Here is a 14,705-nt window from a genome sequence, read left to right as displayed (position 1 = left end):
CTTGTCACCAATTTGCGGACAAACAAGCGGGCGCGGGGCTTCCTCCGGCGGCTTTTTTAAGTGCAATCTCCATGACAACATTTCGCAGTGGGGAAGAATCCGATAGCGCGGTGCTTGGAAGCTGATTGGGGTGCTTTGTAAGAGATCCGGGGTCGCTGATTGGTTCAAGGAAAGAGCCGTAACTACAAGGAGTTTATATTCATTCAACTGGTTGAAGTGGTCCTGTGCAGGGCTGCGGCTCAACGGAGGAGGTCCAGCGGGTCTAGGTGCGATGATGTGAGGAGTCACCTCTGAACGGATTTAAGCGTTGGATTCTATATCCTGGGCGTCATGGCGGACAGCGAGGTTAAAACTCTGCTCAATTTTGTCAACCTGGCCTCCAGCGACATCAAGGCGGCGCTGGACAAGTCGGCTCCCTGTCGTCGCTCCGTGGACCACCGGAAGTACCTCCAGAAGCAGCTGAAGCGGTTTTCGCAACGGTACTCCAGGATCCCAAAGTGCCACCGGGCCACTGAGTACGGGAAACAGACGGGAGGTGTTCAACAGAGCAAGGCCCCTGAGAAGGTCAGTGTTGGATTTCAGGAGGACGTGGAGCAGGTGCCCATGAGGAAGCGCCAACTGCCGGCCTCCTTCTGGGAGGAACCCAAACTCCCTTCAACCGATCCCGAGTACAAGCACTCAGAACTGAAGAAGAGCAAATTGGATATTCGTTGCGACGACAAGCCGAAGTCGGCGGAGAATTTGGCGGAGACGAAAGTGGACGTGAACGCTCACCACTGCCTGAGCATCTGCGCCTGCTGCCCCCTACAGTTCCAGGGACACCCACTGGTCCACAGCCACATCCTGGTCCCGCATCCCACGCTGAGTCTGTGGGGCAAGACAGCAGGGACTCTGGGGGAGCCTCCGTACGGACCGAGGATTCACACGCACGTCGTCATCAAACCCATTCCAACAAAACCCGCCATGCCATCGCCGATCTTCAGCGTCTTCGGGTTCATTTGACGCCAGGAAGGTTTTTCCTGACTCACCTTTAAAGCACTTACAGGATGTTCCTTTCTTCCCTCGCCAAATAAAAAAAAGGGATGGTGAGTTTGGATCGATACGAAAACCTCTGCGGAGAAACACCCGTTTCAAAGCCCCTGCTAATGTCGCCTCAGCGAGCACTCGGAATATTTAAAGTTCAGGAACAACTACTCTGCTACTTTTCTAGCTAGTTCTCTTTCAAGATTATTCAACATCTGAGAAAATAATTATCATAAATAAACCTTTTTTAAACCCTAATAACCGTTCTCTGTCTTGAATCTGTGAAGTAACTTTGTGACGCTAAGCTAACACTAGCGCGACGAATTTGGAACTCGCGGAAAATGGATCGTGAGTTATAAAATTGCATTTCAATAATAAACTTTTAAACTAAAGGTTGGACATGAAATACGATTAAAATGTAAAAAAAAATGGCCTCAAAAGGGTATATTTTGCAAAAAATGCTAATAAATGCTAAAAAAGTTTGAAAATAATTCAATGCAAAAAGAATGGACAATAATAACGAATTACTAATCATATAAAAAAATATTATTTGAAAGAAAATAATTGACATAATAAAGAAATTTAATTTATGTTAAAAACAATCACATTTATAATAGATTAGAGAAAAAGGTCAAACATAAATTATGAATAAGATATATGTAGATAATAAATAAATCATTATCATATTTAGAGTTTGTTATTTGATGATCAGAATATTTCATAAAAACGTTTTATAATCAAAGACCAACTACTATACTTTAAAAGGTATAAGATCAGATAACTGCCCGTCCTTGAGTGAACGAACTTTAAGGTTTTCTACTTTTAGAACCATCAGAATAGAATGTGGGTCAGCGTCAAAGCGAGAAGAATGAATTCCTCCTCTCCAGGTTTATTTCCACGGTTTGGCGAGGCGCCGCAGAACAAAAGGACTTCACATCAGGACTCTTATAAATAGATGAAGTGGACACACGCGAGCTTTGAGGGCGGCTAAAAAAAGATGGCGCTATTTGTGTCCGTGACGTCGGCTTCACTCGGGACGTCAGAGGAGGTGAGGTATCGGACCAGTCTGTCGGGCAGAGGGAGGCTGAGGAGGGTTCTGTGGCGTCCCACCTGGCGCCGGATTGCGATCCTGCAGAGGTGGAGCAGCGGGCGAGGAGACGCTGTAGTCAATAGACAGAGAGGTGACGTTGACAAGTGGACTGCAACGATCTTCTACACTGAGGAGAAAACCTCTCTTCATTGGCCTCCTGTGTGCTTCCATTCAATGTTCATGAGAGATGAGATTTATCAAATATGCTTCAACCCTTCAAATCTAGCCAGGTTGTTCGCATTTATTATGATTCTATGAAAATAAATAAAATTATTGAAAAGAAAAAGGGCCAAGTCTTGACCCTTGGGGGACGCCCATTTGGGAAGTTGATAGAAAAGTTGGATCTACTCACTCGTTTTGCACAGAACTTCCTTCCAGTCATCTCGGGCACTCAAGACCTCAGTGAGTCTGCTACACAGGTGGACCTGGTCAACGTGGTCCAGCAGCAGGTCGATGACCGGACCAGCATGTTCCCTGGCAGCTGCAGACGAGATCCACTCGCAGAACTGAGAGGGTTGGGAAAAAGGGAGGTTCAGAGACGAGAGTCTACCACCATCTAGTGGAGAGAGTGTCGCCAACACACCTGTGTGGGTTGATCTGCGGGCTGGTTTGGAGGTAAGATGTCGTGAAGGTCGTCCGCACGACACGGCGTAGGATGAAGGTCGCTGCCGTATCGGCAGGTGAAGCAGGCGTCGGCGTCACAGCCGTACTGCAGGAGGCGCCGCAGCAGCGCCAGGTTGTCAACACACAGAGCGACGGCCGCTGGGAACGTGGTGTCGTGTGACGGGACCCTGGCGTTCACGTCGGCCTCGTGCCGCAGTAGAACCGTTGTGGTTCTGATGCAGCCGCGACGCACCGCCAGCAGCAGAGGACTGACCGGGTCAAGGGTCAGGCGGGCGCCAGCTCTGAGCAACAGCTGCACCATCTCCACGTGGCCGTTGGCGGCAGCGAAACTGATCGGCGTCGCTCGACGGTCCGCGTGCTGAAGGGCGTGCTGGCGGGCGAGGACGGCGTTGACGTCAGAACCGGTCTTCAGCAGGACAGTTGCCGCCGCGTGGTGGTTGTGCTCAGCTGCCAGGTGGAGCGGGCCGACACTGCTGTGCCGGAGTCTGGTCCGACTCGTCACCGGGACCAGCCGAGACACGATCCTGGTCAGAGACACCCAGTCAGACAGAACCATATCAACCCAAGGGGGTTTAAAAAAGACACGTACTGGTGGTGACCGTGCTGCGCCGCCACATGTAGCGCCATCAAGCCTCCGTCAGTGGAACTGTTGGCGTCGGCGTTGCTCCTCAGCAGCTCCGCGACGACTTCCTCGTGTCCATTCTTGGCGGCTTCGTGCAACGCAGTCACGCCGTCGCACGTCTGCAGGTTGACGTCTGCACCTGGAATGAACGTTTTTAGTTGTATTTGATTGGTTTGAAGATCTTATGAAAAGGACCAGACTCTGGAGCTGAACATGTCTGATGGCCAAATATTCTAATATTTATTACTAGTTCAACTGTATATATAACTTAATTTAGAGATCTTGTAGTTTTTTCTACTCGTTCATTTCTTTTATTTGTCCATTTCTGTTGGTATTTTATAAATAAAATTGAAAATAAATTACTTTATACCATTTTTTTAATTAAATATTAAACGATAAAATAACAACTTAAGCCTATTTTGTTTTTTATTTATACTTTTATTATATTATTTATTATTTATAAACTTGTTTTATAATCTAATGGCAAGTTGACCTTGAGTAATGACCTTGAATAATAATAATTATTATTATTATAATTATAATTACAATTGATCTATCTTATTAGATTTTGTTACTAAAAAATAATATATCAAAATTCGAATGTATTTAATATTATATCAAGTTTCTTTCTCGATTATCTTTAAATAAATAAAAGGTAAATTAGATTAAAAATAAGTTTAATAATATATCACCTGACAACTTATTGTATTATTATGAATTATATAGTAACCCTTTTCTATCTATCCATCCATCCATCCGTCCATCCATCCATCCGTCCGTCCATCCATCCATCCATCCATCCATCCAGCCATCTATCTATCTATCCATACATGATGTCACAGTAACCCGCCTACCTTTCCTGATCAGGTACTTCAGGACCCTCATGTGTCCTCGCTGTGCGGCTGCGATCAGAGGCGTGGAGCTGTAGGTGTTCGCCGGGTTCACGGCGGCTCCCGCTCGGATCAGAACCTCGCAGATGTCCGTGTTGTTCCTGGACACGGCCTCGTGAAGAGCCGTCCAGCCCTGGCAGCATCTCTGGTTCACCGTGGCCCCGAACGACAGCAGCAGGTCCACCAGGTCCAGGTTTTCGGACGCGCACGCTGAGGGAACAAGGCGTTTCTGAGGTGGTCACGTGACCAGAGGGTCGCTTGACTAGAGAGTCACCTTTGTAGAGAGGAGTTTCTTTGTTCTTGTTGTTGATGTCCGGGTCGGCGCCGGCCTCCAGGAGGACTCGTACACATGACGTGTGACCGCGTGACACGGCGAGCAGGAGGGGGGTCTGTTCCTGAAGGGTTCTCTTGTCCACAGAGGTCGGCTGAGCTGCAGAGGGAGACGTCAGATTTGACCCTTGTGACCTCTGCATGGTCTGAGCTGATCGAACAGTTCAGCCCAAAAGCCTTTTACAACCCAAACAATTTTTGGAGAACCAGATGGTTCAAGAAAAAAAGATCATTCCATTTCCAGTGCCATGAAAGTCACATTCTCACTAGACAGTGACACAGCAGGAGCTCTACACCGGGTGTCTCATAGATGCTGTGCTTAGGGGTCACATTTTATATTTCTTTGTTTAATGTTTTATGGAATTGATGTGGTTTCACTGTGAATTTGTGACATTTTAGTCTCATTTTATCTATTCCATCTTAATCTATATATTATCAAAGTTATTAGGACTTGATGTGATGAACTTGTTCCCTAACTATCTGATGGTGAACAAATAAATAATAAATAAAAAAAAGATCATGTCACACACTGCAAATGGACCGACAAACGTGATTGTGTTAGCGGAGCTAGCATTAGCATCACTGGGATCACATGGGCAAACAAAATCACGGAAGAAAAATCGAATAGTTTGCTCAAGAATTATTATTTTTTATTGTAAATAAAAATGTGATTGACAGGAAAGAAGTGGAAGCTATTTTAAATTAAAATAAGCCATTATAAAAAGTATGACCAAAATAAAATTGTGCTAAAAAAATATTATTTTAGTAAAATAAAACATAGATTAATCAATGTTCCTTACTGTAACTCAATCATTGTTATTTAGGATTATAATAACTCTTTTTTTTCAAGTCGATCATCACGTAAATAGTAAAAAGACAAAACAATTAAATTGAATATTGTGACAATTTTGGACCACTAAAAATATAATTAAGACATTATTTAAAAAGGAAAATATGATTTATTTTTATAAACTAAATTCACTAGAAAAAGTTTAATTTTATGATTTTGTTAATTCGAGGTTTTACGTTTGATATTAATTTTAAACCCAGTAGCTCTTGAGGGCCACACGTGATGACCTGGGCGTTCGTTTTGTTCATCACATGACCTGACATCCCGGGCGGTCCATCTCATCAGGATTATGAGGTTCAATCTTAAAAACGGGTTTTCTCTTAGTGACATTGATAATTGAAAAATAAAATAAAATCACCTGCCAGCAGACTCTCCAGACACTCGCTCTGCCCGTAGAAAGCCGCGTCGTGCAGGAGGATCCACCCATCTTTGTTCTCCCTCGTCAGCCCGAGAGGCAGCAGCCGCTTCACCGCCAACACGTCTCCGCTCCTTACGGCCGCGACCACCGGGTCACCCTCCCTGGACACAGGCGCTGACGTCACACAGATTCATCGCTCGAGATGATGCGTTTTATTCTCAGTGACCCCTTTTATCACACGCGTTATAGATCGGTGACCCGAGCCTGACACACACACACACACACACACACGGAGACACAAAAACACACACTTACTCATCCTCTCCGTGGTCGTCTCTCTGTCGCGACGCCGTCTGACGACATTTATTTCCCGCGGTACGAAACTGCGATAAATACTCGGAGTAGGAGAATTTGGTCATCGCGTCTGCGAGTGTGTGTGTGTGTGTGTGTGTGTGTGTGTGTGCGCGCGGGCGTGTGTGTGTGTGTGTGTGAGTCCGCAGCTCTCAGCTGCTGTGATTATTTGTGGACGTTATTGTGGAGCAGCTGGTGACGCCTGTCAGACATGTGGAGAGACCTCCTGATAACACACACACACACACACACACCACTGACAACAACTGCACACACACGAGCCTCAGACCTGACACATGTCAAATATTGCATCAAAATCACGATGAGAGAAAGAAATGAACCAAGATGATGTCATTTCTAAGCAACATTTCAAGAAACGTGGTAATAACTGTGTACAAACATGGTCATAAGAAGTGAGAACAAGACAAGATTTAATGTGAAAAACAAGATAAAACTTGAACATGGAGTTGGTTGACAATTGGATTATTTATGTAACTTTTTGTACAATAAAGTTATTAACTATATATTAAGCATCTATGTTTTAGAACAGCCAAGTCACACATGTATATTCCTCTATTCCATAAATAGCTTTTCTATCTGGAACTATTATTATTGTCAGTTTTTGTACACAAAAAATCAACTGTTTGTTTCAAACTAATATTCGATCACATTTCGAGGTAAAAGCTCTCACTGGCCGTTTGAAATTTCTTGGACAACGGTCAACTATCCCTTGTGATTGTCAGTCATGTGTCATCAAAAGTGATTCACCTTCCAGAGCAGGGTCACCAAACTTTGTTAACCCTAACCCTATTTTCACAGACCGACCTTCAAGATAAAAACAGCTAAAATGCAATAGCTCGGCCAGCAAAAAAAAAGAAATGAAAAATAAATATATTTCTTTTTTTTGAGTAAGAGTGACCAAGAAGTGTCTAGTCTTGTCAAGAGTTACGCTAACTTAACTGGTACTTATATTTAAAAAAATAATATATCTTTCAGACAGTTACAAACAATACAAAATGTGTAATATAAATTGTTATTTTCTTTCTTTGAAATTGGCCTGGTTACAAGTGCCTCATGGACCGTTAACGGGGCTAGGTCAGTGGTCCCCAGCTTCCCGGCATTTGTTACGGGGCCACAGACAAAACAATATTGCGTAACTTCTGTTGTATTGATTTTTACTGCATGAGACAGTTACTAAAAAAAAAAGGAAACTGAAAACTATGAAACACAAACTGTTTATGATTTCACCGTATTTATCTGAAGGTTGGTAATATTATAAAGCGCTGTATTGATTATTTAAAAACATAATAATTGTATTTATTTTTTAGCTTGCAAATCTGTTCTGTTGTTCATTTTTCTGTTGCAATTAAACTTCCGGCCACTAGATGTCAGCAGTCATTACGCCCTCTGCAGCTAAATGAACATTGAAATCCCGCTAGATCCTTGCGATGTCTGAGGATGAGAGGATAAAGTCGACTCCAGCTTTTTAAAGCTCATGTTTGCAGTCAAGAGTCATGTGGTCTGCAAATTCTTCAACAGCCGAGTCAAGTACTCGACAATACTACAAGTATATCCTTGTACATTATCGCAATATCTTGTATCGTTTCCCCATATATCATGATACGATTGTGTCGCCAGATTCTTGCCAATACAAAGCCCTGGTTGGGACCACTGGTGTACACATGACATATATCAGGATGAAAACTTGGAAGTTTGGACTGTTTTTATCTCTAATTCATCTTTTAAAAAGAGTTTTCAGGTTGAAGAAGTTTCAGGAGAGTCCAAGACCCAGAGTGATTGTCTCCTACCGTGAAGTGGAGGGACTCGTTTCCAGGACCTTCAGCTCCTGGTTCAGCCTGTGGTAGAGACTTGCTCCTCTGTTCACCATGATCATCTCAGAAGGTCTCCACTGCAGTTCTTCTTCGCCACCAGCAGCGCTGCCGACGACAAGACTCCACGTTACGAAGCAGAAGAGAGGAACGAGGCGCTCCGACCGAGAGAGCAGCAGCCGAGGAGACGAGGCCTTTTAAGGGCATGAAGACCCGCGTTCAGAGCCTGCTGCTGATGTGACCTTACGTGCTGCCTCACATGATCCACCTGAACATCCGTCACTTCTGGCTCCTTGTCTTGGACCAGAACATGTGACCGATGGAACTGTTTTCCACTGGACTTGTAGTCGCACCACAGTGACGGGTGACAACTTTAGAATAGCTTAGCTTTTGATGCAACTAGAAGAATCCTGGCTGGTGGCTCAAGGTCCACAGAACCATTACGCTGCCCCTTACTTGACATCATAGTCAAGTGTTTTTGTTCCTGCCCTGAGATTTTATATTTTCATGTGTCAAAGTCAAGGCACAGGGGCTAAATCTGGCCTTTCATTCATTCGGTTTTGTTAAAAGGACAAAGTGCAGTTACATTTAAAATATATTGCAAATATATTTTACATGAACTTCAGTAGCTTCCAGCATCGAATTCTAAACTCAGGAAAATTATGTCACAACACGATCTGGAGCTTATAATCTATGTGTTTGTGTCTTCTTGTTTAGACTATTGTAACAGTTTATTTTCGTGTCTAAACAAGAAGAAGGAGCTGTTTCGCCTGCAGTTAATACAAAACTCTGCAGCGGGAAGTCTGACCTGCTCTAGTAGAAGAACTCACATTTCCCTGATCCTTAAAACTCTTCACTGGCTTCCAGTTTCTTTCAGGATCAACTTTAAAATTCTGGTTCTTACTTTCATAGCTATTCATGGTCAGACTCCTCCTAACATCAGTGATCTGATCCAGCCTTACACCCCAGCTCGGGCTCTGAGGTCTGTGGATCAGAATCTACTGATGGTTCCTGAACACGGTTCAGGTCCAGAGGAGAGAAATCCTTCCAGGCTGTTGCTCCTAAGCTTTGGAACGATTTTCCTCTCCTTCTGCGTTTGATGGATCTACTTAATCCTTCAACAAACATCTTAAGACATTTTTATTTGTGCACGCATTTTCTTAACTTTCTTTGTGCTGCCATGTTGTCTTGACCTTTTAAAGTATGTATATTAACTGTGTATTGTTTTGATTATTCAAGCGCGTTGTGACCCTGGTCTGTGAAAGGCGCTTTACAAATAATAATTACTTACTTACTAATGTTTTAAATTGTGATCTACTGAGATAGGAGTCATTTAGCTTTTCCTACAAGCAGAGACCTTCATTATTTGGATGAGAAAAAGCTGAGTCGGCGAGTTCTGCTGCCGTTTACCCACAAAAAAATAGCCCTTTTGGTTTGAGATTTTAGTTGAAAAGCTTTTTGTTGTTCTGGCTGTGTAGTCACACACAGTTAAGAGTGTTTCAATGACCCCTGTTCACTGCCAATGGCACCAACAACACTAAAAAAACAAAGCAGCTGAAACTAATTTAGTCTTTTACACAAGAGAGAAAAAGAAAAGAAACACAAGGAGGGAGTAAATCAAATAAACAAACTGGACAGGAAGAATAAAAAAAATAAAAAAAATAGAGAGGTAAGGAATCAGATGCAGACTCACCATTCAGAAGTTTTGACTGAAACCAATTACACAACAAAAACTTCTGTTTTCGCGTTACCTTTAACAGAAAAATGCAAAGAGGAACTTGTTTTTACTCAACAGAGACCAGAAGACGTCAGTGGCTGAGGTAAGATGATCTTTTCCACTGTGGCTACAAAACAACCACCGTCACTGTGAAGTGTGAAGTAAGTCACAAAGAAAAAAAAAATAGTAAAAAGATCTCTGATAAGAGAAAGAGGAAGCATTAAAAACATAACAATTAAATTGTTAAAATGTTAAATATAAGAAGCCAATAAAAGATGAAAGAAAACAAATATTGAATAAATAATGGCAATAAACAAACTTTACATTCCTTTAATTATTAAAATAAGATTAAAATTATTATACATTAACGTTGAAATACAAAATAGTTATTAGCTTTAGTTTGAATGTATATGTTTAAAAACACAGAGAAATGTGGAATTATGTGAAGATCGAAAATGAAACCAAGAAATTGGTTATTTTTCAAAATGTTTTTATTTTTCAAAATGTTTGAAAAATCACACAATTGTAAGCAGATAAATACATTCAAATATATCTATAATTATAAAGAACAAAAATTAGAAACTTTTTAAAGTTATATGTTGTATTTTCAAACGTACTGTCGATCAAGTGAAGAACTGAAGACGGAGTGACACCTCTTACCTCCTCTTCAATCTTTGACGGGTCTCGTTACAAAGATCGTATATCCAGCGTCATGTTGCCAGGCAACGTAGTTACGATCCCGGTCCATCCCAGCTCGCTTCCCAGTAGTTCCCTGGACAACACGGACACAAATCAAGGACAGAAACACCCGAAGATAATCGGAGAGTGACCGGATAAGTAACGGTTTTTGGGCACGATGGTTCCGACTCTACCTTTCCTGGACAAACTGGACCCTCGACTGAAGCTGCAGGTGGAGCAGAGACTCCGGAACATCTTCGTGACCCAGCCAGACGACGTCAGGTGAGTCTTTCACTCGGTAATGTTCGGAAATAAGTGACGCAGACGAAGTTAACTCGAATGCAAAAGCGAGTAAACAAGTATTGTAACGTTAGCATTTACTAAACATCAAGTCTAGATGGCGATAATATTAACTTTAAAGTTGTTGTTTTTTATTTCCTTATTATACTTAAATATTCCCACAAATAGCGTATTCACACGAGGCAAACTTAATAATAGTTATTATAGAAAAATGTGTCAAAATTAACAATAATGTCGATTGTAAATGCCAATGTTAGCATTTAGCAATATGACATCTCTTAGCTACATGGCTATTGATGCCACCACTAGACCTGTAAAGTTCATAAAATATCTTAACATTATTCCATGCAACTATATATTTTTAATCATATTAATCTATTTAGGTGCAACACAGAGGTTAATGATCTTAAAATTAGCTCTGTAGCCAAATAAACTTGTCAGGTTAGCATAAGCTAACATGTTGTCGCTAACCCTAGATATCTAAACCTGGTAACAGCACCGTTTACAGTAAAAATAACTTTTTTAAAGGATCTGAAATTGAGTCTTGTTGAGTAAATATTTTCACATTTTATTTTTTAGAAACAAACATGAAGATGCTGTTGTTCACATTCCAGTGGTCACACAGGTGAGTAATAAATAAATATATGGAGTTATAAATGTTTTGTATCTTTATGTTTATATAGTATAAATTCCCTCACTGCTACCAACGTTTCTTATCTAAATCTACGGATGGAGAGAATGTCTACATATTGTCTGTCTTGTTACAACGAATCCTCCCTGATTGTTTTACTTACTGTCTATAAAGAACATCTATTATTCGTTTTTCCTCTTTTTACAGCTTAGTAATTTCCTTCATTACTGATCCACTTGTTTTTCTATCATCAGATTCAAAATCAGAAACTTTTATTGCCAGTGTTGTAAACACAACATAGGGATTTTTGTGGTGTCAGTAGAGAATAAAATAATGAAATAAGATAAAACAGGATCAGGCAACATTCTACACTTTTCTCTTACCCTGATTTGTTTCCAAGTTCCTCTTGAGCACTTGTAGATCCCACATCTCACACTTTGTCACTTTGTGTTCTCTGGCGTAGCTACCGAGCAGAGTTCTGGAGGCGGGCGTCAACTCTTTGAAGAAGACGTTAGTTCTGAAGAAGCAGTCGGAGGTGGAAGAAGTGGACGCTCTACTGAGTGTGAAGAGACAAGAATTCAACGATCACATTCATATCTTGGCAGAGAGAAGATCTGATCTGGAGGTTCAGCTAGAAGAGGTAGGTGTTAGCTAACAATGCTCTCAAACCGTCAGTCACATCTCGTCATCTGCACAGACTAAAGACAGAGCCAGGAAGTTCCTCAAGTTTGTGGCTGAGAACGAGGCGAAGAGGCGAAGAGCCATCAGAAAGTATGAGGCGGCGCAGGAGCAGAACGCGCTCAAGCAGGGGGAGATTGAAGAGCTGACCAAGCAGCTGCTCCTCCTACAGGCCAGGTGAGGCGTTGCATTATGTTCTGTGTGGATGGAATTTTAATATCTGGGCGTGTTCAAGACTTTTCCTCGAATCCACAGGAAGCACAAACTGATGGAGAGAATGTCCAAATACAAAATCTACGAGGACTACCTGCTGAGAACTTTGGAGCTTCTGCCCAGCAGTGAGTCCAGCTCTGAAGTGTCCGACACTCGTCACTCGCAATATTCTGTATTATAATATACTTTATCGATATGAAACAGCACTGTATTTTTTGTGGCTTTTCAATCATTTCATCTTTTAAGCTAAATGGACAATGAAATCCTGGCGATGACTGAGGACGAGAGGATACAGCACAGTTAAATCTAGACATATATGGTTTTAAAACAAATGAAAGAGTTACGACTTCGTCAAGCGTCATGTGGTCTGTAAATTCTCAAACACCAGAGTACTCGGACAATACTACAAATATATCCTTGTTACTACAGTATTGTAATATATTTGATCAACCTGTATCGTGATACGTATTGTATTGCCAGATTCTTACCTGTACACACCTCTAGTCTCTGACCGCTCTTCCTGTTCCAGCTTACCTTGACGCTGACTCAGACGACCCGGTGATGCCCATCATCCGTCGCCACGAGACGCTGTCCATCACGCACCAGGAGCTGCTGCGAGGTCTGGAGCGTCTGGAGGGGGAGGCGGAGTTGAGCCAGCGACAGCTGCAGGCCATGAAGCAGCAGCACGCCGTCAGAACACTGGTGTGGCATGAAGATAAAACAGATTTAAAACAGTTAACAGGCTGGGTGGGAGTGGGCTGTGAGTCTCTTAGTGTGTGGAGGAAGACCTGGATCATGTCTGCACACGTCCATTATGTTTGTGTCATGAACTGAAGGTTGTGGTTTATTTCACAGCAGGCCAACAAAGAACTGTCAGAGCTCCAGAGTGAACTCGAACGCCTGAAAGACAAGAACAAGCAGACGGAGGGAAACTTGCTGATGGAGGGAGGAGAGTCACGGAGGAAGGTGAGAGACGGAAAGAGTTCTTAACAAAGGTCTATTCAAATAAACTGAAGATCTATGGGAGGCCATGGATGATGTCTGCGGATGATATAGTGATTAGAAGTGAATAATAGGGAGGACAGATATTTGCACAAGTGGAAACGAATGTTGCAGATAAAGGAGAGGAAGACAAGATGGTTATTGTATTGTATTGGTATTATTTTGTATTTATGTGGCCCTCATTAGGAAGATATTATAGAAAAACTTAATGTTTTAAATTGTATTTATTTATATTATGCATTACAAGTCCCTTAATATGAGTATATGGTTTTTGTTTTAAGGCTTTTATCCTCCAATTTTGTCATTTTTGTGAGTATTTATTGCCCCTCCAAAATAAATCGAGTCGAAAATATTTGGAAAAAAGTGCTTTTATACCAGGTTTAAGGTTATTACAAAACTACAATAAAATAATAGCTTTAGCGTATTAAGCCTGATTTTTTTTTTTTTTTCTCCTTTATTTTTGCTCCTCACAACAGCCACTGTTTAAAATAAAATGTAATTGCCCACTAGGTTAAAGGAAGGACAGGATATAACCAATGAAAAAGAGATTGTTTCTGAAATTGTCCAGTCCACTCGCAGGTGGAGGAGTGTGGAAGTCTGCTTCTCGCCGTCAACAACCTCGCTGAGCAGTGTTCCCTTCCTGCGTTCGGACCCCCGGAGAACATGACGATGCTGACTATGATGGACATGGTCAAGGTAACAAACAAACATGACATGGTCTTGGGCGATGGGTGGCGACTTACGAGTCTGATTCCAGGAGTTCATCTTGGACACCAGGGACACGGAGAAGAGGGCGAGGCGGCTGATGGAGTCGGCCTCCGCCACCAACACTTATGGGCCGACGGACAAGAGGTCGTCCGTGAAGAGCACCAGCAGCAAAACCCTCAGCAAAAGTCCCAGTAAAGTCAGCAGGAAGAGCGACACGTCTGGCTGAGGACGACGATTCCATTAACAACATGTAGGAACATCTTGCCTGAGGATGAACCAGGACTGTGTCGGAAAAGGAATCATATTAACAATCTTTCACACAAGTTAAACACTACAAACCAACGTTTTTATAAACATCAATCACTATAAAAAAGACAATGATTAAAATAGAATACACTTCACATGCACATTTTTTTTATTGAGACTTAATTTTGGCACTTTTTAATCACCTGTACCCAAATATCTATGAAATGTATCCACAGCTTTGCAGTAATTTATGATTTATATATCTTTTTGTTTCATATAATAACTATGTCAGCCCCCAATATTAAATAAAGGATTGAATCAACTTTATTTAACTCCACCATGACTCATTCATTCGTTAAACAATAAGATTATGAAGCGGTTTGTAAACTGAAAGCGAGGCTCACAGAGAGAAACTAAAGTCGTCAGAATTCATTACTAATCGACTCGCATCAATTGACAAAAGTGGATTAAATGCCGTTATGATGAAAGCGTCGATGATGACGTCATCGTTTACAAATACAAGCGTACATTCATTTGCAATAATAGTCCACGATTTACGCTTTGT

At 41.9% G+C, this 14,705-nt stretch overlaps 3 protein-coding genes across 4 annotated transcripts; 2 read left to right on the top strand and 1 right to left on the bottom strand.

Annotated features, from left to right (window-relative positions):
* Positions 1 to 246: 246 nt before the first annotated feature.
* Positions 247 to 1,259, top strand: LOC148060735 (protein FAM181A-like). Its single transcript, XM_087780020.1, has one exon. The coding sequence runs from the start codon at positions 331 to 333 to the stop codon at positions 1,000 to 1,002; it is 672 nt and encodes a 223-aa protein (XP_087636146.1). The 5' UTR covers positions 247 to 330; the 3' UTR covers positions 1,003 to 1,259.
* Positions 1,260 to 1,871: 612 nt separating this feature from the next.
* asb2b (ankyrin repeat and SOCS box containing 2b) lies at positions 1,872 to 8,045 on the bottom strand. Of its 2 annotated transcripts, none has more exons than XM_087779790.1 (8): positions 7,947 to 8,045; positions 5,788 to 5,948; positions 4,524 to 4,679; positions 4,214 to 4,459; positions 3,327 to 3,498; positions 2,697 to 3,261; positions 2,466 to 2,619; positions 1,872 to 2,183 (listed from the first exon to the last, which is right to left on the bottom strand). In XM_087779790.1, the coding sequence occupies exons 1-8, from the start codon at positions 8,030 to 8,032 to the stop codon at positions 2,011 to 2,013; spliced, it is 1,713 nt and encodes a 570-aa protein (XP_087635916.1). In that variant the 5' UTR covers positions 8,033 to 8,045; the 3' UTR covers positions 1,872 to 2,010. The 2 variants fall into 2 exon arrangements, with proteins under 2 accessions (XP_087635916.1, XP_087635915.1); XM_087779789.1 differs by lacking the exon at positions 7,947 to 8,045 and adding an exon at positions 6,103 to 6,235.
* A 2,431-nt stretch (positions 8,046 to 10,476) lies between these two features.
* ccdc197 (coiled-coil domain containing 197) lies at positions 10,477 to 14,394 on the top strand. Its single transcript, XM_087779374.1, has 9 exons — positions 10,477 to 10,644; positions 11,242 to 11,287; positions 11,757 to 11,933; positions 11,991 to 12,148; positions 12,227 to 12,309; positions 12,714 to 12,886; positions 13,040 to 13,150; positions 13,766 to 13,882; positions 13,944 to 14,394. The coding sequence occupies exons 1-9, from the start codon at positions 10,541 to 10,543 to the stop codon at positions 14,118 to 14,120; spliced, it is 1,146 nt and encodes a 381-aa protein (XP_087635500.1). The 5' UTR covers positions 10,477 to 10,540; the 3' UTR covers positions 14,121 to 14,394.
* Positions 14,395 to 14,705: the final 311 nt, after the last annotated feature.

Source organism: Callionymus lyra, chromosome 18, assembly GCF_982586985.1.
Source record: "Callionymus lyra chromosome 18, fCalLyr1.hap1.1, whole genome shotgun sequence".
NCBI classification, from domain to species: Eukaryota; Metazoa; Chordata; class Actinopteri; order Syngnathiformes; family Callionymidae; genus Callionymus; species Callionymus lyra.
The sequence above is the reverse complement of the archived record's forward strand: the minus strand, read 5'-3'. Positions and strand labels throughout refer to the sequence as shown.

Bases quoted from the DNA above. Each gene is read 5' to 3' on its own strand.
- asb2b (XM_087779789.1), bottom strand. From the start codon at position 6,206: ATGACCAAATTCTCCTACTCCGAGTATTTATCGCAGTTTCGTACCGCG. The intron at 5,949-6,102 runs GTAAGTGTGTGT...GCCTGTGTCCAG, and splicing joins GACGACCACGGAGAGGATGA to GGAGGGTGACCCGGTGGTCG. The intron at 2,184-2,465 runs GTGAGTAGATCC...TATTGACTACAG, and splicing joins GGAAGTTCTGTGCAAAACGA to CGTCTCCTCGCCCGCTGCTC.
- ccdc197 (XM_087779374.1), top strand. From the start codon at position 10,541: ATGGTTCCGACTCTACCTTTCCTGGACAAACTGGACCCTCGACTGAAG. The intron at 10,645-11,241 runs GTGAGTCTTTCA...TTTATTTTTTAG, and splicing joins ACCCAGCCAGACGACGTCAG to AAACAAACATGAAGATGCTG. The intron at 12,887-13,039 runs GTGTGGCATGAA...TTTATTTCACAG, and splicing joins AGCACGCCGTCAGAACACTG to CAGGCCAACAAAGAACTGTC.
- LOC148060735 (XM_087780020.1), top strand. From the start codon at position 331: ATGGCGGACAGCGAGGTTAAAACTCTGCTCAATTTTGTCAACCTGGCC.